General features: G+C 49.7%; 1 protein-coding gene and 1 pseudogene across 4 annotated transcripts in view; one reads left to right on the top strand and one right to left on the bottom strand.

Moving 5' to 3' along the window:
- Positions 1-4,674: 4,674 nt before the first annotated feature.
- Positions 4,675-4,794, bottom strand: LOC136635769 (5S ribosomal RNA; annotated as a pseudogene).
- A 1,503-nt stretch (positions 4,795-6,297) lies between these two features.
- The window catches only part of DENND1A (DENN domain containing 1A), a 136,927-nt gene continuing 120,049 nt past the window's right edge, over positions 6,298-23,175 (top strand). For 3 of the 4 annotated variants that reach the window (XM_066610586.1, XM_066610584.1, XM_066610585.1), the window contains exons 1-2: positions 6,299-6,428; positions 11,692-11,756. In XM_066610586.1, the coding sequence (XP_066466683.1) occupies positions 6,412-6,428; positions 11,692-11,756 (82 nt within the window). In that variant the 5' untranslated portion in view covers positions 6,299-6,411. Of the gene's footprint in view, positions 6,429-11,691; positions 11,757-23,175 lie in introns of all 4 variants that reach the window. The other variant, XM_066610583.1, reaches the window with a different exon arrangement.

Here is a 23,175-nt window from a genome sequence, read left to right as displayed (position 1 = left end):
CCTACATTTAAAACTGCCTACATAGAAATAACATGCAACACATCCTTTCATTTCATTCATCAACACCTATAAAGCGCCTATCAAGTACCTATCTATATAGCACCCATTTAATACCTAAATAATGCCTATCTAGCACCTACCTAGTGCCTATCTAGTACCAATCTAACACCTATATAGCGCCTATCTAACATCTATATAACCCCTGCTAATTGGGTAAGAGGCACTTTTTCAAGTGGGTGCTCCTTTTTTTAGCAGGGGGAGAGTAACTGGCCCACCTCACCCCAGCACTGTCTCTTCTAGTGGCTGTCTGCTGGTATTCCTTGGCATCTTTTTAGATTGTGAGCCCTTTTGGGACAGGGAGCCATTTAGTTATTTGATTTTTCTCTGTAAACTGCTTTGTGAACTTCTAGTTGAAAAGTGGTATATAAATACTGTTAATAATAATAATAATAATAATAATAATAATAATAATAATAATAATAATATAGCGTCTATCTAACACCCATCTAACACCTATATAGTACCAATCTAGCACCTATCAAACACCTATATAGCACCTATCTAACCTATATAATGCTGAACTAGCACCTATCGAACACCTATATAGCACCTATCTAACCTATATAATGCTGAACTAGCACCTAAAGAGCAACTATCTAGCACCTATCTAACACTACATAGTATCTAACACCTACATAATGCCTATCTAGCACCTACATAGCACCTATCCAGCACCTATATAGCGACTAGCACCTAATACCTATAGTGCCTATCTAGCACATATCTAATACCTATCTAGCACATATCTAATGCCTATCTAGCACCTATTTAACACCTACCTATACAGCACCTATCTAGCACCTAACACCTATCTAGAGCCTATATAGCACCTGTATAGTGCCTATCTAACACCTATATAGCACCTATCTAACACCTACATAATGCCTATCTAGCACCTATCTAGTGCCTAACACCTACTTAGCACCTTTATAGCACCTATTTAACACCTATATAGCACCTATCTAGCAGCTATATAGCGTCTAACACCTATGCAGCAACTAGCACCTAATACCTATCTAGCGCCTATCTAGCAATTATTTAACACCTAACACCTATACAGCAAGCTATCTAGCGCCTATCTAACACCTATACAGTGCCTATCTAACACCTACATAATGCCTATCTAGCACCTTTCTAACACCTATATAGCACCTATCTAGCACCTAACACCTATCTAGCGCCTAACTAGCACCTAACACCTATACAGCGCCTATCTAGAACCTATCGAACACCTATCTGGCACCTATCTAGCACCTATCTAACACCTATATAGTGCCTATCTAGCACCTAGAACACCTATATAGCACCTTTCTATTGCCTATCTATAGCGCCGATTTAGCGCCTAACACCTATATAGCACCTACATAGCGCCTATCTAGCACCTATATAAAATCTAGCTAGCACCTATCACCTATATAGTGTCTATCTAGCACCTATAAAGCGCCTATCTAGCACCTACATAGCACCTATCTAACACCTATCTAGTGCCTATATAAAACCTATCTAGCACCTAAAACCTATATAGTGCCTATCTAGCACCCATATAGCGCCTATCTAACACCTATATAGTACCTATCTAACACCTATATAATGCTGATCTAGCACTTATGTAGCGCCTACCTAGCACCTATCTAACTCCTATATAGTACCTAACACCTACATAATGCCTATCTAGCACCTTTCTAACACCTATATAGCACCTCACCTATATAGCAGCTAAGACCTACATGCCTATCTAGTGCCTATGCAACACCTATCTAGCGTCTAACACCTATATAACGCCTATCTAGCACCTAGCTAGCACCTATATAGCGCCTATAACACCTATCGCCTATCTATATAGCGTCTATTTAACAGCTATCTAGTGCCTATCTGGCACCTATCTAGCGCCTATTTAACACCTTTATAGAGCCTGTCTAGCTCCTATCAATCAGCTATATAATGCCTATCTAGCGCCTATATAACATTTGTGGATGACACATTGCTGATGCATTGATAGATATTAAAATAAAATTTATTTACTTTACATAAAAGCAAGAGAGATGCTAGTCAACTGCAGCAACGCCACTGGAACACTAGTTTTTTTTACAATATTCATTACTGTTAAAAAGCAAAGTATAGAAGATTTGAATTCATGGAATCTGCCACGGAAGCAGCAACCCCACCTTGAAGATCCCAGCGGTGGGAAGAGCACGTGAATCTTGGTGCAGGTGCCCAAGTCAACGCCACGCTTCTTGGGGGCCGGAACAAGCCTTGCTTCACGCACCTGCTTGCCTGCCTCACTGCCTGCCCAGCGTGTGTGTGTGCCAGTGGCAGCAACCCCTGCAGGCCTCCTTGCACTGATTTATTGGGGATCAGCTCCCTGAGCTGATTTAGGGAAGGCGCACAAGACCATAATATTTTTACGCAAATGATGATGCAAACTACATCCAGGACAGAAATATGGCCGGCAGAAGAGGAATGTCTTCTGTCTCGGGGAAGTTAGTAAACATTTAGAGCCTGGGAGAGTGAGGCGGGGGGGGAGGCCATGCTGGTAAATCAGAGGTGGCTGTTAATCATCCAGGGCTCGGCAGACAGGCAGAAGTGGTCTGTGGAGAGGCAGCAGCCCTCGGATGTGCTCCCCGTATTTAAATCTTCCTCCACTATAAAGTGGAGAGTTCATTCCAGGTCAATCATCCAGTGCTCTTTTCTGGTGGGGATGAGTCCCCAGCTTGGTTAAGGGGGATTTGTGGGCCTGAGTTACGACTTTTGGCATAATCACAGGCCGGTGATTCCTTACTCCTTTGCGGAAGGGGCACGAGAAGGTCACCTGGAGTGTGGTGCTCTAACTGCTTCCCAAGAAGTGCTGTATATCAGGCTTGTTAGCGGCCAGGAGGAAGCCTGCACAATGCTGCTGCCCTATTGCCAAGCGGGAGGAGGTGGAGGGAGGGGCGTGACTGGGGGGAGAGGGAAGAGGCTTGCCAAAGCCAATGGCCAATTAATCAGTTAATCAATGAATCATTTATTCATTTACTTCATACATTAAATTTGATTTCGTTGTGGGGGGGGGGCTATAAAATGTTCTTTGACCCTTAGCGATGCCACAGCCCCATTTTTCATTTTTGTCAAAGCCTGGGTGTGATATTATTAACAGTATTTATATACCGCTTTTCAACTAAAAGTTCACAAAGCGGTTTACAGAGAAAAATCAAATAACTAAATGGCTCCCTGTCCCAAAAGGGCTCACAATCTAAAAAGATGCAAAAGAATACCAGCAGACAGCCACTAGAACAGACACTACTGGAGTGAGATGGGCCAGTTACTCTCCCCCTGCTAAAAAAAGGAGCACCCACTTGAAAAAAGTGCCTCTTACCCAATTAGCAGGGGTTTCACAGGGAAGTGATATCACTTCCAGGGCAACATTTTGCACTTGGCACCGGGCTACACTTTCATTAGCTACACCACTGCGACTAACATTCTTTTAATCTTGGCAGCCCTACCTGTGCAGTTGCTCTGAGCCTGCTCCACACTGCGGCATGGGTGCTTCCTGGATGGAGGGTCTTTCCTCAGCGAGACAGGCTTTGACCGGATAGACATTAAGGGTCTTACCAACAGCAGCCACGATCCTGTGTGGAAGAAGGGGAGCTGTCAGCTGAGACTGGCTGCAGAGCCCCGCTTGGCCTCTTTTCCTGCTGCACCCCAAGGGTCACCTGCCTGTCATATGCACAAGAGCACACCTCCTCAGAGGTGATGCTAGGGTGATTTCCTGCCCTCCAGTGCCTCGGTCAGTCGGACCGGAATGCTCTCCCAGCCACTCAAACCCAAACTCAGCCATTCATTGGCAGGAAGCCCCACCTGGCAGTATCCCAAGGCTTCTGCCCTTCTTAATCCCAGCATTGTTCTTTTTTGATGGAAGTTCCCAAGGGCCTTCTTTTGTGCTCTATGGCTCAGCATGGCTGAGAGACGAAACCCCGCAGCGAAGTGGCTCCTCTGCCTGGGAGGCTCCGAAGCCCCGGCCCAAAGGACAGGGCAGCCAGGCTCGACCCTGTGCCAAAGGGCTCCGCTTCTCAGCCACCTGCGACCAAAATGTACTCCTCCTCCAACCACCTGCACCACACGACAGCAGGCTATGGGTTGCTCAGCTATCAGCTGAGAGGCAAGTGGCTAGTGGCTAGCTAGTGGACCTCGTTAGAGAAAGAAGATACTCCAGCAAAGGACCCCTCTCCAACCTACATACAAATCCTCACTCATGTGGAGCCAATTTAACAGAGAACTAAACACCACTTGGTTTTCAAAGGCCTGGTGAAGCAAAGGCCTGGACTGAGGGGCTGCAGTGGGGGGCTACCACAAAAGAGGCCCTGCTCCTTGATGTCACTTTCGACCCTCAGCAGGCACTGTGAACGAAAGCTTTGGCCCTCTGTACAAAACGAGCCCTTCAACTGCCTCTTTTCCAAGTAAAAAGCCCCCAAAAAAGGGTGACCAGATGTCATAGCTGCAAAAGAGGACAAGGCGCCCCAGGATGCAGGACACCCACGAAAAATACAGGACTTGACAAAATAAAAGCTGAAAACACTCTTGTATGCGTTTCATGGAGTTATTGGTTGGCAACCTTCAGTCTGGAAAGACTCTGGTATAAGCCTACAGCACCCAGTATTCCCAGGCAGTCTCCCATCCAAGTACTAACCAGGCCTGACCCTGCTTAGCTTCCGAGATCAGACGAGATCGGGCATGTGCAGGATAACAGTTGCTGCTCATGGAGTTAATGTAAACAATACATGTTTACAATCAATGTTTACATGGAGTTAATGTAAACAGCCACCGGGTAGATGGGACTCGTCAGCCTGGGAAGGCAGCTCATCTGAGAGAAGGAAAACTCTGACCCCAAACCTCCTCTGCCTTGTGGCTACATCCAGTTACGGAAAAGGCTTCAGGAGTCAACCTCGAGGCAAAATCTGGAACCGGAGTCCCTGAGGCAGTTCATGGCTGAACACAGTCACGTTCTGGCAACTCCTGCGACGCCGCTGGAACCAACCGTATTGGCTTCTGCCTTTCCATTGGACCATTTCAGCGACGTGGAGAGGGGGGATTTGCTGCATGGGTAACAGCCTATCCTCCATACCTACTTTACCCAGGCTTCACGCACTGGAGAGGACAGTCTGTTCCAGAACCACCATTCAGAGCGTGACACCAGAGACTTCTGAGACTGAAGGATGCCAACAATGTAAACAATATTTGCTTATTATTAATTTGAAAACTATATTGCTTATAATTTATTAATTCCAAGAAGGCTCTGTGCTGCCTGGTGACAGGGAAGAGGACATTTAAGTTCTTTTCCAGGACACGAGGCTAATAAAGAGGACGTGTCCAGGGAAAAGAAGACGCCTGGCCACCCCACCCCAGACGCTGTATCCTCACCTTGTGAGGAAGGCGCTGCCTGGAACTCTGAATGTCGGCGGCTCCCTCTTGCGCCTTCCCCTTCTTGGAGCCCGGTGACCAGGAGTGCGCGCGTCCTCCGTGCCATGGCCGGCTGCGTATCGACGTCCGCAGAGGCAGCGGAAGACGGGGGGCCTTTGCGTACAGTCCTGCGCTTTGGTGACGGCGGCCTGAGTGCCGCGGCAAGACACGGCACACGTGGTCTTGTGTGCCGGTGGGACGGCAGGCCTGCCGCCGTGGCCCGGTCCACCGAGGACGTGCCGCGGACACCGGGGGGCCGACACGCCTGGGACTGCGGCCACAGCAGTGCTGCGCAAGGGTCTCCTTCCTGACTGGGGCGCTGGCACTGGCGGGGTGGGGGAGGGGCGCTGCACGCTCTGGGGGCGGCACTGCCACAGAACGGCCCCTGGGTGTGTGTGTGTGTGTGTGTGTAGGTACACACACGTGTACCGTGCAGGTGTGCAATCCTCGACGTGTACACGCAGGCATGTGGCGCGGGGCGCTCCACGAGAGTCCTCACGACGCTCTGCAACAGCGCGGCCTACGCTCCTGAGAGGCCTGCTCGCGCCTGGCACGGAGCGCGCGCGCGCGCACGCGCAGGAAGAGCCGCCCGGGGCGGGGCGGGGCGGGTCCAGCCGCGGCGCCTGCGAGGGGCGTGGCCGGGCGGGGGCGGGGCGGCGTTGCCGGGCGACGCGCTTCCGCGTGCGGCGAGGACTGCGCTTCCCGGCAGGCCTCGGGAGCGCTTCCGCCCGCGGCCGTCCTGCCGTCAGCCTGCCTGCCTGCCTGCCAGTCCCGCGCTGCCCGCCGGCCCCGAGGAGAGGCGGCCGGGGCGGCGCGAGCCGGGCCAGGCCGCTCCCCGTCAGCCAGCCAGCCAGCCAGCCAGGCCGGTGCAGCGCCAGCGCCGCCGGGGCGCGTGCGGCGGAGGCTGCGGCGGCGGCGATGGGGTCCCGCGTCAGGTGAGCGGCGCTGCCGGCCTGCCGGGGCGGAGGGGCTGCGTGCGCCGCCGGGGAGGGGCCGGCTGGACAGCTCCTGGCCGCCCCCCGCCTCAGCCCCGGGCCCAGCCAGCGCCCCGTGGAGGCCGGAGCGCCCCCTCCTCTACCCCCAGCCAGCGCCCCCAGCACAGGCAGCACCCCGGCGCCTGCGGGCCTCAAGGCGCTCCCGAGACTCTGCAGCTGCTGCTTGGGGGCCCCACGCGAGCACCCCAGGACAGGCCGCTGCCGCCCCACCTCTTGGGCCTGCTGCTCTCTGCGGAGCCGGTGCTCTGGGGACCCCCCACGGGAGCACCCCAGGACAGGCCGGCTGCCTCCCCACCTCTTTGCCTGCTGGTCTCCGCAGGAGCGGGTCGCAGGGGGTCCTTCCAGCCCCACACTTGCTCTTCAGCATGCACCGCTGTATGAAGCACGCCTGGAGGCCTTGTCTCAATTGGCTGCCTTTTCCAGCCCCCCCCCCCCCCAAACACCTTTGGCGCCTGTGTGCGCGACTGTCCCTGCGTGCAGTGGGCTGGTGGGCTCTCCGGGGGCAGGTCTTTCCCTTCAGGCTCCGGGTCAAAGAGGTTCTGTTGTGTGTGTGCATAAGGCGCAGACACGCAGGGCACGTGTGCGCAGGACAGTTTTTCAAACTGCGGGTCAGCACCCACTAGGTGGGTCCCCATTTATTTCAGAATTTTCTTTTTAATATGTTGGTCTTGACGCTCCCGTGGTGTGTGGCTGCATTTGGGGGAATTTGGCAGATCTGTGCTTCGACCAGGCTGCTCTTTCTAGTGCTTTGAGCAATGGTAGCCAATAGGACTTCTTCTTGGGTAGGACCGCAGCCTGGTATTGTCAACAATTGCCCTGCTTGATGATGTCATTTCCCATCATGACATCACTTCCGGTGGGTCTACAGATTCTCGCTCTAAAAAGTGGATCCTGGGAATGCTTCCTGGGAGCCATACTTCTCCTCCCTCTCCCACCTTGGCACCAGGTGGGCCCTGTAAAGGAGGGAGCAGGGCAGGTTAGCCAGTGGAGGCATGTCGCTGCTGCCCCTGGCGAGGCTTCTGGGGCATTCCAAGCGTTTGCATGATTGGGAAAAGGTGACATCCTGGGCTCCTCAGGTGTGGGTCCTGCAAGTCTTCATTCAGGTGGTGCCGGTTTTTCTGTCAGGCCAGATTGTGGAGGAAGAAGCTGTCCTTGCAAAACCTGTCCTGTTTCTCCTGCTACCCTTTCCTTCCAAAAGGGTCTTGTGTTGGTGCCATTTTGGCATGCTAACAGCCAGCATGTCTGTCAGTTGTGAGTGAGGTGTGTGTGGCCCTTTGTGGGCTCCTCGACTGTTACTGCAGTGCAGGAATCCTCCTCTGGCTCTAGGGTCCTGACACCTGTGCCCAGGTTGGCGGCTGAGAGCACTTTCCCTCAAGACAGCAGCCTAAGAAACTGTTGCTTGAGTAGGGTACAGAGGGCTTAAATATGCAGTAGGAATTCAGGCTTGACTGAGTTTAGAAAGACACGGAGTTTCCAAACCTTGTCTTTTTCACTTTATCCCTTTTGTTTCTTCTGAGCCCTGGATGCTGAATCACCCGGGGAAGAATGTGAGTCCCTGGATGGTTTCTGGAAGAGAAACTTGAGGGCTTTGTCTTGGGTCACCTTCACAACTGGCGTTAATGCTGCATAGCCCTTTTTTGTGGCAACTTGTATGCATGCACTTGTGGTCTACCTTAACGCAGGCTTCTTTGTGCCTATGACTGCTTGAGAACAGCCGTGCTCTTTCTGAGACACATCACCCACCTTTGTGCTTTGTTGTCGGGATGTGTGTCGACTTCTGTGGTGCTTGTGGGGTGTGCGTAGGAGGGAGGCACTGTAGTACAAAAAGGGTTCCTTGAAGGGTGTTGGGCGTTTGGTAAGGTGGTTACTTGGGGGGGCACCCCCAAGCTGCCAGCCAGCACCATCAACCTTGAAGCAAGTAAGTTCGGTAGGCAGTGTGGGATCGGTGGCCAAGGAATGGGCACATCCAGTAAAGAAAGTGATGATTGTGGTTCATGTACAACACTGGTGAGGTCGTCCATTTCCCTGAATATTGTGAAATTTCTTGTCAGCTAGTGGGGGTGGTGGTGGTGGGGAGAAGCATACCAGAATTGTGTAATAATTGCTTGGGTTGGAAGTGTTTAGCAACAGAATGGAGTGGATTTTTCACCTACAGAAATGGGGATATTACGGCAACAAAATCCGACTGGTATGGAACTCATTATTTTCCTATTATCTTCAGGATGGAAATTGCTAGGAGACTGGAGGCAAGAGCAAGAATGTCCAGTATTGAAAATAAGTGCAGCACATTAGAGAAAGCACATTGAGAAGTGAGTTGCGATGATTTTTTTTCCAGCCTGAACCCTACTTCCAAGCTCTGCTGCGGCTTCAGACCGCTGGCCCACCTAGCTTTGCTAGCACGTGGCAGTGGCTTTTCAGGGCTTCAGGTAGGAATGTTTCTTTGCCCTTGCCTGGGGATGCTGCCAGCAATTGAGCCAGGGCACGCAGGGCAGGTGTTGATGCCTTGTGCCACAGCTCTTCCCACCCACATACAACGGTTTGGTTCTGTTTCCCTGCTTCCGAACATCTGCTGAGCCAAAAGAGGCTCGTGACCTGAGAGACCTTCAGCCTTAGACTGACTGGGTAGTTGCAGAATTGCCGAGGCAGGCAGCTGCTTCTCTTTCTGCCCCTCTTGCGTATCTTCCCTCAGTGGCCCCACTGGTTTTATATATCACCAACTCATTGGATTTTCGTGGCAATGAGATGGCGTTTAATTTCACCTGCTTTACGTGACACAGGAGTTCAAAATGCTGCATCCTGTCCTAGAATCCTACTTGGACGGAATCGGAGCAAATCTAATTCAGCTGCAGGGCTGTCTACCTACCAACTGCCCTGCGAGGTTGCTTGCTACTGTACGTGTAGAGTCCATAGCCGTCTAGGCTGGAGAACTCCTGTGAGGCTGTGGAATATTCATGAATGCTTCGTTGGTGCAAAAGGAAGAGGAAGGGTCAGTCATAATATAACATTTTAGGGCAGGAATTGTGTGGAAATCCTGTGTGTGTGAGGAGAGTTGCAGGGACAGGGCTCCCTGCACCACCAACCAGCGAAAAAAAGGGAGGCACATCCAGTTTTGCGATGCTTCCAGTTTGCCAGATTTGCGTTGCTCCTAGCCTAGCACTTTTGTCTTCAAGGTTGTGGGCTGGCTGTCCAGCTCCAGCACCCGTGATCCTTCCCCAAGGGATGTTGTGCGTTGAGCCAGCCCTCTCAGGCACGCTAGGTGAGGAGCCACCATCCTGAGGAGCTTCTTCGTGTGCGTGCAATGCCAGGGTCCCTCATTTCCACTGATGTTACAAGATGTTCAACAGGACTCAACAAATCCTCTGCTGAGGTGTTGGGTTGTTGAGGATACGAAGAATATGTCCTTTGTTCCCAGCCTTCTGGCTTTTGCAAGCCCGCTCCTTATTTTAACACTTGGGGGAACAAATGAAGGCCTGTTGGGGAGTCCTGGGTCTGGTCTGGTCACAGCGCTGCCTTGGATGTACTGCTGCGTAAGAGGTGTTTCTGCTTGGGGGCCTGATTGAAGCACAGGCAGCCCTATTGAGTTCATAGTTAGAAACAAAAAGCGTCTTGACAGAGGATTAAACTGGCCTGTGCTGTAAGGAATGGAATTTGTGTGTGTGTGAGAGAGTGAGAGAGAGGCTGACTTTTAGATAGGTTGAAGGACTGCAGCCCCAGAGTTAACCACTTCTGATGTGTGGCTCTTGATTCCCTATCACTGCAGTTGTGACAGGAGAAGGTAATTGAAGGGTTCCGTCCCTTGAAACAAGTGTAGCGAGTGTCGTCTTTTATGTTAGTTTTTGGAGTGAATCCATAGCTTGTCTTGTTACACTTTCAGGCCAGTTCAGTGAACTGGTCTGCAAAAAGGAGGCGTGAAGCAGGGGATCTCCCCAAATTGCAGCCCACCACCTGGGATGCGAAAGGCCTGGTTGCAGCCCCCTCTCCCGTACTTGCAGCAGCCGTTGAACGTGATCTCCAGCCATCTCTGCGACACGTTTTGAAATATTAAAGCACACATTTAGCTCAAATGAAAACAGGACTCGCAAACTGTGGGCCCATTTTTAAAACTACTCCAGGAGGTGTTGAAAGGCTGCCTTGGTCTAATTATAGCTACTGTTAAGTAATGTGTTGCAATAATTAATCATCAGCTCTGCTTGTAGGAACAGGGGAGCTGGCGCCTGTTCCTCTTCAGCCCACCCTGGTGCTTTCCACTGGCCGGGGTGCTGCTTTTAGGAAATCCTGGGGTGCCCCTCTTCTAAAACCTGCAGTCCTGCCTGTGGGGGGCTGTTGCCCGGAGGAGTGCTGCCTTCTCCGTGCCGGTGGTGACGGCGGGGTTTGCTTCAGCAGTATGCGCACCCGTTCGAGTGGCGCTGGGTGCTTCCTGTGGCACTGATCCTGGTTGCCAGCGAAGCAGGCTGCGGCTGCCCTGCATAGGCACGAAGCGTGACCAGGCAGCTGGATTAGTTATCACCCAGATTATTTATTATGCAGTGTGCTCTGCAGCTCTGGTCAAGAAATAGTTTTGCCAACAGATTCCAGTTTGAGTGATTGTGGTAAGCTATTCCGTTGGCCCCCTGCGCTCTGACACCTGCCCTTTGGAGAGGTTCAGGCTCTTGGGGAGGCAGCAGTGAGTGGGCTCCTGCCAACCTGGTGCTTGACCATCTTTCCTGAACTGCAGGGCTGCAGAACAAGCTAGGTCTGCCTTGGGAAGCACAGCATGAACTGGTTGATACTTGGGGTTTCCGCGCGGCCTCCTTGCTTAGCTTCTACCCACTTGGGGCTGGGCTCCAGCCTCACTTTTCGGCCACTGTACCTGCCACTCAGGGTCGCGCTGGTGGTGGTATCCTGCTGCTTGTGGCCCATGTGGCTGGTTGTGTGGGCTCAGTGATGCAGTCCAGCTGGGCTGCTGCTCAGGCAGTTACAGTGGCTGTCAGTTTGTTTTTGGGCGTAATTCAAGGTGCCGGTTTTGACAGTTAAAGCCTTTCTTGGCTTGGGTCCAGGGTATTTGGGGAATGGGTGCCCCGTTGTGGGGCTGGGGAGAAATGTGGGATGAAAATATCTTAAATCAATAAAATCTGGGTAGGTTTTTTGTTTTTGTTTTTGAAGAGCATATTAGCTGTTCCGGAAATGGTTGTTCTCATTTTCATGTTGTCTTGTTTTCTTTCAGGCAAAACCCGGAAACCACATTTGAAGTCTACGTGGAAGTGACGTGCCCAGCGGCAGCAGGCACAGGTACGCCATATAGGTTCTGTTTGTCCCCCTTGGTCAAATGCTGCAGAGGCTAGGCTCAGCTCAGGCTAGGCTCCCAGCCCATGGTGAGCAGTATCCTCAGTGGTGTCCTGTAGAGGCTCCGAGTTTCCAAGGAGCAGGTTTCAAGTCTTGCTTTTTATGTCAGCTTATTTTTTTTTGAGTGTGTATCGCCCTTTGGGGTGCCCTTGGTGGCTTACAACACAAAACAGGCAGACAGCCTTTACACTGTGATGTACAATACAGTTTACAACACAAAACAATAAAAATAGCAGATAGAAAGGAGCTATTGAAACTACTTAAAAGGGAGCAAAACGTTGCCCCCTTTCTCTGTGGTGTCAAAGTTTGCTGTGGTCTTGCATTTGGGCTGGAGACTGCACTTGTCTCTGTCTGCTGGTTGAATGCCTGTTTGGGAGGTGTGGGTGGGGGTATTCTCAGAGCAGTGCAGCGGGCAAGCCTGTCCATGAGAGATAAGGTTGGCACAGATGGTGGCGATCTTGTGGCATGTGCATGTGGAGTCTTAGATGACTTTCAAGGACTGTCTGTGGCTGGACCTCCATAGTCCTAGGACACCTGGGAAGGGAGTGAGGTGGTCTGTCTCTTGCACTAATGTAACGTTGGAAAAAATCTTGTCTATGGGCCCCAAAAGGCGCCCCTTAGCACTGATCTGCTGGGAGCTTGTTGTCCAGAAGCTGCCAGGGGTGTTGCTGCTGTGGCTCCGCACAGCGGAATGGTCCTCGGCGCGGCCTGAGCTTAAAGCTTGAATTTTAGTGATATTGAACTCCCTGCTTGAAGCTAAGAAATGGTCAGATCAGTTGAGAAATTGGACTGCTAATAGAGACAACTTTTTTTGGGGGGGGCAGCAGCATCCGTATCGGCTCCAGAGCCTGTTCCTCTTACATTTCCTGCAAGGTTAAATAATAAAAAATCCCGCCTTTGCCCTTGGAAGCTTTGATAGGACAGCCCTGAACATTTTGTTGCCTACGTTCTCCTCATCTATAGAAAGGTTCTTATACATAGAGACTGAAAATAACCTCATAAAAATGTCACAGACGTGCTAAGAATGAAAAATCAGAATGACTGTTTCTTCTTTTCTTGTCTGTCTCTCCCCCCCCCGCCTTCCAATTGCCTATTTTGTTTTCTTAAAGAAAGCCGCTGTGTGTCAGGCGCCAGAAATGAGCTGCTACCCGATTCCAGCTACCTTTGAGACCTGTGCCAAAGGCCCTTCCTTGCTGGGAGGGGGAGCAGAGAGAATTTGGATACAGCTGTCTTACTAATAGTATAGGGAGGAAAAGTGCGTTTCTTAGTCTAAAGTAACTGATCAAAATAGTTACCAAAGCCGGAGCATTTGAAAGTAAAAGGCCCACAAAAGTGGGGGGAGAAATTCCTCGTGTCGCAGGCTTTTGTGTGGCTTTTTTGTGTGTGTTCTTGCCAAAGGAAACTTCAGAAAAGTGTGTTGGATCCTCCGCTTTGTCACGCAGGGAGCCAGAAGGCGCTTCCCTCCAAGGACCTTCTCTTTTTCATCTTTTTGTGAGAGCCACGCAAAATCTTGCTGTGTGTTCAAGGAAATAAAGCAAGAAATGGTTTTACACAGCTACAGCTTTCCTTTCATTTTTTCCTTTTAGAAAGAAAAATCCTGATGGTTTAAGTTAGAAACCTAAATGGCACTATATGGGGATGAGCAGGGCGCAGTTTTTGACAAACGATCCCCTGGATTAGTGAAGGAAGCGGCCACTTGGGCTGCTTCCCTTTACAACAAAGCCTCTCAAAGGCCTTGGCTGAGGAGTCTGGCTGTGTGTGTTTCTTTTCTCTTTTCCCAAGTATACCAGTAGGCTGAAAGGGGAGATGAATCTTCCTGGGGAAACTATTAACTCAGAGGGAGTTTATCATTGTTTGAGAGAATGGGTGCATTTGCATTTGAACTGGCTCTGAGTGGAGCCTGCCTATCCATAATCTGGTTCCTGCTGGAAACTGGTGGAGTAGTTGGTGCAACTAAGTACTTGCTACTTTGCGTTTTGACCTCTCCACGCAGTAGTCTTTATTTTTCTTGGCAGATCACAAGAGCTGCGCCTTAAAGTCATCAAAGTCCCAAGCTCAGCTAGGAGACGATGCTGTGGCGTACCTGGGTCTTACGCACTTCCTTGGTAGGACTTCCGCAGTTGGCAGGGAAGCCTAGAGAACTTCTTGGTGCTGAGAAGTGGGATAAGTGCGGTATCTGGGTGATGTGTGGAGGAGCAGCCTTGCTGCCTCAGACCAAGGCCCCCACGTTGGGGCATGAAGGCAATAACTATCCTTTGCAATTGCCCCTTCCTGGGAACATGGAGATTTCACATACTTCCACTGTTGCAAATAATCACTGATGATCATCTCCCGCCTCATGTAATTTCTGAAATATCCTTTCAAAACCGTCTAAGTCAGTGGCCAGCATAACCTCTTACGATGATGAATTAATAAATAATAATAAACTTTATTTATACCCCGCCCTTCTCCCTAAAGGGACCCAGGGCGGAATTCCAGTTAATTATGAACAATTTAAGGGAGCTTATAGTATCAAGGGAGATGACACGCTGGACTGCGACCCCACTATTCTCCTGACCTTGCAGGAAATGTAAGGTGGAAGCCTGGCGTGCTGTCTCTCTTCTGCTTTCTTTTCTGCCAAAGAAGACATTCATATTCATTTAAAAAACAATCAAAAATCCCTGGAGGAATGGTGGACCAGCCCAGCCAGCTGTTGACCTGGATAGTCGCACTGACTCAGAGGGTTGGAGTAACTGCAGAGTGGGATGGGTTAGTTGCTATCAACCAGGAAGCTCCCAGTTCAGATCTTGTCTCTTTCACGGGCTCTGTCAGGAGGTGGCCTTTGGCAAGCTGCTTACAATACCAGGATCCTGTCAGTCTGTCTCGCAAGACAGCTGTCTGGGTTCCTGAGAGGCCATCCGACTGTTGTCAAATGCCTTCAGGATGCCGTCACTGTATGGCGCTCCTTCTCTTACTGTTCGCCCAGCAGTGGAAGGTGTCTCGGGACCGCTTCCTGCCTGGCATTTGCTGGAGCCATTTCTCTAACCACTGGGAGAGCCAGTGGTTCTTTGCGTCTGTCTGCATGGAAAGCGGAGTGCATTCTGGCCCCCGTGCCTGCCGAAAAACTCAAAGTTGTGTGGTGGTGGAAGTCTGGGAAGTGTCTGGGAAAAGTGTGCAGCCAGTGATCAGTTTGCACGTTTAATTTTCTTGCCAGCAGTAACGTGGACTGGTGTCGCCTCTACATCATTGGACAGGAATGGTCGGATTCAGTGCGGCTTTCTTGCTGCTGGTGGTTTAGCCAGAAAGAGGACCCTCTGTGTAGAACTAGGCTTGATCACAAGGCTTTTTTCCTTTACGGGGTGGAGGGGGGAATCTCCTCCTTTTGTTGATTTTTATATATTTAAGGGAGCTTGACATCTTCATCAAGTTCACAGTGGGCCTGCTTTGTTTGCTTTCTGCTGAATGGGGGATAAGACTTTTTTCCCCCTTCCATTGTTTTGTGCAGCAAGAACAGGCCTTGCCGGGCTGAGGTGGGTTCTCCCCCCCTTTCTTTCTTTCTTTTTCCCCCTTGTAAGCTCACAATATGGTCATTGTCTGGTGCTGAATAATTGTGGCTGGTTTTGTACAAGCAGAACGAAGGCTTTGGCTTTGAACAGATTCCTTCTTAGCGTGAAAAGAGACTAATCCATGTAAATACAGGACCGAAAGAAAGCTGTACAGAAAAAGGGAAAGGCAGCTATGCAGGAGGGCAGAGGTCAGCAATTTAACCTTTAACCTAACAAATAAGAAGCATGAAAGTTCATGAATTGGTTTACAAAGGCAAACTCCTGTGATCTGTCAGTTTTTCTTTTCAGGGCGGAGATGGGCGCGAAATCTGACAGCTAGTGCCTCCTTAGCCGCATGTGGAAATTTCACCACTAAGCCTTGGTGGGGTGAAATTTACTTTTTAATGGTTTACAAAAAGTTATTCATGCCTTTTCACTCCCCCCCCCCATGTTTGGGGGCTGTGTGTGCCTGAGGATGGTTTCCCATGCGTGGAAGGGGAGGGTCTGCGCTGGCGAGCAGAATGGAGAGAGTCCACTTCAGGCCTTGTTGAAGGATTTGGGATGGCTGAAGCATGAAGGGCCTGTTGGAGAAGCCTTTTTCGCAATTAAGTGCTTGTTAACGGGGCTCCTTTAAGATGTGGGAATTGCATTGAAACAACCGGCTGCACACAGGTTTTCCTTTTGAATGGGAGTCGATGGGTTGTGTGGCTTTGGTTAGAAAAGGTTTATTTTAAAGGTATGGTTTTAAACTCTTATCTCCTGCTCATTGACAAAATTTGCAAACAGTTTTCCTTGTTTGTGCTTATTTAATCACAACAGGTAATCTTGTTAATGAGTGTTAATTTTTGCTCTAAGCTTTTAATGCATCTGAAGTCAGCTGTTATATCTCACTATGGAGAATTCTGTGATTGGGGAAGAACTTTAATTAGAGAGTCATTGAGATTAAAAAGAAACAATGAACTAATGACTTTAAAGCAGACTCCCCATAGATTAATAAGGGCAGTGATTAAGAGGCTGAGCTTCATGTGGTAAGGCCCACGTCCTATTGTTGATTTTTACCATTAAGTTCCTCCACCACTTGCAATGCAGCTGCTCCTCGGGGGGGGGGGGCCCTCCCATGATGGATATTTCTGAAGCAGCTCCTATGCTCGTGTGGTGTTCACTGGGCTTCTTGGCAAAAAAGACTCTCTGCGACTCATGGAAAAATGCTGGCTGTTTGATCAAGATGCTGCCACTTATGCAAATAATACCTGGATTTACCAAGAGTTTTTTTGTTTTCAGAAATCACTGGTGATGTTATTGGAAACCTGTGATGCCTTTAAAAGAGGGTTAGGCTGATGGAGGAGAGGTCCTTTGCAGGTTACGTTATGAGGACTGTGTGCAGCCTCCAGGTTTTAGAGGAAGTTATCCCTGAAAGCCAGATGCAAGGAAATGGCAACAAGATACGGCTCTCTTGTTGCCTCTGTGTTTCCAGATTCCTGCAGTGGTGGGCTGCTGTGAGATAGAGGAAGCCGGACTAGAGGGCCCACGGGCTGATCCAGGACAGTTCTTAAGTTCTTAACGTATACTTGTTGGTGCTTGTTTCGTTGTGGGGACTGTACCTTTGGCAGCTTGTGCACAGCCTGCCATGGACTGTGTGTATCAAATATGGTGATATTATTGTTGTTTTGTGGGTGAGCTGCTATAGCATGCTGTGTGGTGTACTGTCCTTAACGCTCTGGCGTTAGCTTGTGGAGGCTTCTGTTGGCTTCCAATTGCCTTCTGAATGCAATAGCATGTACTGCTTCATGTCTCTGCTGTGTTCCCTTTAATAGTCTTCTTTTTAAGTTATAAAGCCCCAAATGCTGTAGTCTTTCTTTGCAGGGAAGGTGCTCCAGCGCTCCGGTCACTTGGTGGCTCTGCAATATTTTTCTTGAGGTGTCCATAAGAACTGTACACAGTATTCCAACTGTGGCTGCACCAGAGAGATATATGCGGGACCATATAATGTTGGCATTCTTGTTCTTCTAGATCCCTTTCTTAACTATCCTTAGCATGGAATTTGCCCACCTGCATTGCTGCCACGTGCTGGGTCAACATTTTCACTGAGCTGTACACTGTGACCCTGAGATCTTTGTCACCAAGAGCTTAGACCCCTTCGATGTTTATGCAAAGCTGGAATTTTTGGCCCTAGTGCTCTTCACTTTGTTTGCTGGTGCTGAACTGCCTTTGCCACTGGTTGTCTGCCTGCCCTGGAGATGTCGCCCTGGCTAGTTTGGTGTCATCCTCAAACTTGGCCACCCTGCTGTTTACCCCGACCAGGACATGGATGAACTGGTTGTAAAATTCCCAGCACAGATCCTTGGGCAGCACAGCCTTTTCCTTCCACTGTGTGAAAACGATTCATTTATTCTTACTCCCCCTTGTTATTTTATGTTTTTGCACTGCTCCTGTGATGCTTGTGTTGATCAACCATAATTTTAAAACACTAGAACTGTTTTGATTGTTTGTATGCCTCCCTAAGCCCTTCCCTTTGGGAGGGGAGCAGTGTGGTTTTTAAATATACAATTACCTTCCCGAGGTTGCTGGAATGGGCTGGGCTGGTAATGTAAGTAATCCTGCCAAGTCCCCAGTGCAGTGGGGAGCTGAAAATCTCTCCCTCTTGTATCCTTGACTGGGCAAGATGAGAGGGGTAAAAGGGCAAGCACTGGTGCATTCCCAGCCCTGCCATAAGGGAGAACCACAGTAGTGCTCATGTTGTGCCCCTCCGCACACCTGCCACCAAAAAGGAACCCGAAGAGGCAGAAAGTCCATCCTGTTGCTCTCTGTCGTTCTCAAAGCCTCTGCAGCTTCAATTTTGAGGATCTCTGTGTTCCTTGCAAAGGGGATAGCAAAGGTTGCCCTGCGCAAGCGTTGATAAGGTGGCATCAAGAGAAATGTCGTGCTCTCTGAAACGTTTTCCTTTTGCTTCATTCCCTCTGCGGTCAGGAGAAAGACAAATGTATTTTATTTGATGTACTGCACATAAGGGAACTGAAATGAGGGGAGTGAAGAAATGCACAGGATGCTGAAATACCTTGAATAGCTGCCTGCTTGCCAGCGAAACAGGACTTTGCAACCCCTTTCTTCCCACTGCTACCACCAGAGACAGCAGCTGCACACAGCTGTGCACAGGAGATGACCGTCCCTTGTGCATGGCCCACTGTGGGTTCTTCAATTACAACCACCGCTTGAACTCTTCTTCCCCAAACCATGCCTCTGTTTGGGAGCCAGGCAGCTACACAGCACCCCAGCTCTCCTCAGTCCCTGGGCAGGGGGGAAATGGGTGCTCACCAGGGCAGTGCAGCTTGCTACCATGTGCCGTTCTGTGATGAGCTACTGGTCAAAAAGTGCTGCCTGAGTAAAAGTGGAGAGGGGGACACACAACACAAAACAGCCTTCTCTAGTAGCGCCACAAGGATGGAATTCCCTTGCGGGGGAACTAAGAACTGTCCCCGCCCTCCTGCTCTTTCTGTCTTGTGCCAGTGACAGGTGACATGTCGTTGTCTGTCCCCTGTGTCTCTATCGCAGTGCTTTGGGTATAAATACTTGCCCTCCTCTAGTTTGTTGTTTCCCATACGATTTTATGTATTGTTTTATATATTACAGATTTTAATTCTTGAATTTTAAGCCATCTTGAGCGTTAGCTCTGGCGTAGAGAAGGCAGGATATAAATCTTTTAATAAATAATAAATGGACAGAGAATCTTGTAGCACCTTTGAGGTTAACCAGTTTCTTTCAGTGTGAGCTTTTATTGCTGTCCACTATGACCAGAAATGCTTACGATTATTACGTATAGGAAAAAAGGCACTGTGCTGAAGGCTTTTGTGGGGAAGGGGGACTTTAAGAAGCAGCATGCAGGGTGTGAGTGAGGACCAGTCCTGCTGGCGTCCTGGGAGGTGGTTGTGTTGGAACATGGGCAGAGGCGGCATCTTATGGCAAGAAGGTCCCAGGATGCTCCTGGAGTGAGTGGCCTGGCCTTGGGTTCCATGCTGAGCCTAAAGCACCCGCCTTGGCTGTGAAATCCTTCCACAGTGGGAATGCCAGTCCCTGAGTCGCTCAGCGCTTGCCCTGTTCTTTCTCTCTTCATTTCCCCCCTCCCACTCAACGCCCCATGAGTTTGACGACTTGCCAGAGGAGTCCCCTGAAACCAGGTTTGCCATGCGCAGCGGCTCAGAAGCAGAGATCATTCAGTTACTGCCAATTAGGGAATCTTACCCTAAAGTATTGTTTGAAACGAAAAGTCTTCCTTTCATGCTTAATGGAGAGGGCCGTGAGCTCCGTGGAGTGCCCAGTGGGTAGTCTTTAACTGGGCATTTGCGATAACATGTGAAAATGGTTGGAAAAACCCTTTTTCCAGTGGTCTCCCTTTCCTGACTGAAGCATCGAGCAATTTAGGGGATGGTTAAGAGAAATGTTACATCCAGAGTGATGCTCTCACTGAGAGCTGGAGTTTTGCCGATAGCCTAACTCAGAGGGCTGGTTGTCGGCCATCTAGCTAACTTGCTGTAAACAGAGCTTGAAAAATCCATACTCCAAGGAGATTTTCCTGCTGGGGCACCAAAGCAGATCCTTCCTTCCCAGCCTTTATTTTTGCTTGACGAATGTTTTGTGGTCTCAAGTCCACCACGCAGAGCCGTCTGTCCAATGTGTTCTGCCTTTGCTGGGAAGCCTTCTGCATGGGGCTGATTACAAGATCATTTTGGCAGGTGTCCCATAGTCCATTCTCTAGAACTGGGCTGTCCAAAGGCTGTGTAGGCTGGCTCCTGTAACCCTCCCATAGTCCAGATTCTCCACTTGTGTTGCTCCACTTGTGGTGTTGCTTCATAGAGCTGGAAAGCTCCAGTGTTCCAGTAAGGTGGTGAGCTGAGAGAGTGAAAAATGCACGCACTGATTCTGGTGTGCTTGTCTGTGGGTTGGAGGTTGTCCCCAAGTAATACTCCCTCCCTGCTAGCACCATCAGTTTGCTGTTGGGATATTCTCTTCTGCCTGTTAACTGGAAGAGGCGAAGACTCTGTTAGACCTGCACGTGGTTCTTTCACTGGCACCAATTAATATCTGTTTGAGGTCCAGTAGTGCAGAGACCGATTATGGTGAACGACGGCTCAGGTCACCATGTTGAGTGGGCTATTTTCGTGTGGCAACTCGACAGGTAGGAATTAGGCAAAGACGGAGTATTAATTCATGCTTATCATCTGTGCGCCAGTCTTTCTTTTTCACAGCACAAGCTCTTAGGCCTTTTTTCTATAATTTGTGTGGTGAAAATTGATCTAGTTACTCCAAAGAGCTGTTTGGGTCCCCATGCTGGGCTCTCCTGAGTTATGGCAGCAAACTGGGGAGGTCTCCTGAATGCCGCAATGTACTGCTGAAGGTTTCGTTGTTGCAGTTGTTCCATTTTGGTGTGGCTTGTGGTGACTGGAATTCCAGAAAAGCTTATTGCGCATGCTGGAAGCAAGAGGGAAATGTTTATGTTTTTATTTTAAAAACATTTTTATCCTGCCCTTGTTATCACAGGGCAACCCACTACAGCTTCCCAAACAGGGAAGGCCTGGTTAGTACTTGGATGGATGGGTCAGGCCTGGTTAGTACTTGGATGGGAGACCGCCTGGGAATACCAGGTGCTGTAGGCTTATACCATAGTCTTTCGAGACTGAAGGTTGCCAACCAAATGGGTGTGGGGAGCTTTGTATATTCTGCAGCAAAGCAAGCGTGCTCAGCTGGCTTTGAGCAAGACTGTAGGAAATGCTGGGTTGCACGTTCAGAATGGCCCAGCGGGGTGGAGTGGGTTTTCTGAATGTGCTAGACATGGGTTAAGCACTGGCCTGAAGTCATGTGACTCTTCTTGTTCACAAAAACTTGAGCTGGATCTGTGAAGTACAGTTCTCTGAAAAGCGAAGGTGGTAAAGTGTTCCAGTTCACACCCGGTTCATATATTTGGTGGTACGAGCATAAAAACTGGCAGGTGCTTTTCTAGGCATCACCCACAATTTCTGACATGGATCCTCGATCAGTTCGAATTATTTCCATCCATCTTCAGAATGGATGTCAAACCAGTGGGAAGGATGGATGCCCCGTTTACAGCAGAACTGCCCCTTTGTGATGCAAACATGACACGGGCAAAAGTACGTCTCGCAATATTTTTGACCGTCTGACACGTGGATCATAAGAACATAAGAACAGCCCCACTGGATCAGGCCATAGGCCCATCTAGTCCAGCTTCCTGTATCTCACAGCGGCCCACCAAATGCCCCAGGGAGCACACCAGATAACAAGAGACCTCATCCTGGTGCCCTCCCTTGCATCTGGCATTCTGGCATAGCCCATTTGTAAAATCAGGAGGTTGCACATGCACATCATGGCTTGTACCCCGTAATGGATTTTTCCTCCAACGCTAGGTCAGAATAGATGACTGCTGGGAAACTGAGCCTACACACCATTCCATAGAACAGGCAGGAAAACTGGTTGTGGATCTTGTCTGTGGATCTTTCCATTTGAAACTGCTTCGTAGTCGGGCTCTTACCTGGAGTAGTTCTGGTGAGTTATCTCTTCTATGTAGCATTTTTAATTTCCCTGTGCGCTGCCTTTGAGACTTCTCCATGGTTTTTTGACTTAGATCTTTTAAAAAAAAAATGTTTTAAATGTGGTAGTGAAGTTGTATACCACTTAGGACTTTTCTCTGAACTTAAAAGCAACTATACCATATGTTTTCATGATGGTTGTGTTCCTCTCTGGCCCCCTCCAGTGGCACATTCCCTGTGCTTGCACACATTTAGATGTGCCTCTGAGGACAGGCATGGCTTCAGTGATGCAGGCTGAACTTCAGCAAGAAGTGGGGACCTTCACAATGAAGGGGCTTCTGCTTTCTACCCAATAATGTTTAGAACGGCCATGAGAAGTTAGGCGTTTTGTCTTTCTCGCTCCAGTGCGCCTCCCCCACTCCATTCCCAAGAGCAGCCCTTCCCTCCTAAGGAGAATCCAGCTGCTCTCCTTAGCAGTTGAAATGCTGTGATTCCCCCCCTCCTCCCCCCTGCACAAAGCCAAGACCTTTCTCTTGTCTTCAGTGTCCAGCCTGTGGCCTCTTGGAGGTGTCACACTTGCAGTGGTGTGGAACAGGGTGCAGGACTTGTTGTCCTTTGGTGTGATCCGGCAGAGCTCTTTGTATGTTGCCTGTTGTAAAATATTTATACCTTGCCCTTCCAGCCCCCAAGGGACTATCAGGGCAGCTAACAGCATATTAAAACAATATCCTTTAAGTTCCGGCTGCCAGGAGTCTGTTCAAGGCAGCCCGCCTTAGGCCAGACTCTGGCTGAATTCCTTAAAAAATGTATCCTGGTTGGCACAGACAGGGGAGAGGAGGGTAGCTGGAGGCTGTGGTGAGGCGTATCAAGTGCGTTGCATTGCTGGTTGTGGGGTGAGGACTTGCCGGCCCTCTGAAGGAGGTTGCAGCCCGCCTTCTGCATGTTTTATTTACTCCCAGCATTGTTGACACCCGGAGCTTCATCGGTGAAAACCCTCCGTAGCGTAGCAGTTGTGATCTGTTCTCTTTGTTTTGTTGAGCAGAAACGTCACCGATGCCTGCTTGGAAAGTTGGCTTTGCCTCAACATTATGATAAATAGTGACAGATTCTATGCTTGTGGAAGAAAGCATACTCCACCGACACCTGGAGTAAAGCTTTGCAATGCAGTAGGCTTCCTACGGACAAGCTAAATGGGAAAATCGTCGTCCTTTACGTCAGCCTCGTATCTTCCTCTTGTTGATTTCAAACTTTTAAAAAATACCTAATGGCCTCTTTGCAGCCTCACTGTAATTACCATGTTTAAAC

This window comes from Tiliqua scincoides, chromosome 16 (assembly GCF_035046505.1).
Source record: "Tiliqua scincoides isolate rTilSci1 chromosome 16, rTilSci1.hap2, whole genome shotgun sequence".
Classification (NCBI taxonomy): domain Eukaryota; kingdom Metazoa; phylum Chordata; class Lepidosauria; order Squamata; family Scincidae; genus Tiliqua; species Tiliqua scincoides.
The sequence above is the reverse complement of the archived record's forward strand: the minus strand, read 5'-3'. Positions and strand labels throughout refer to the sequence as shown.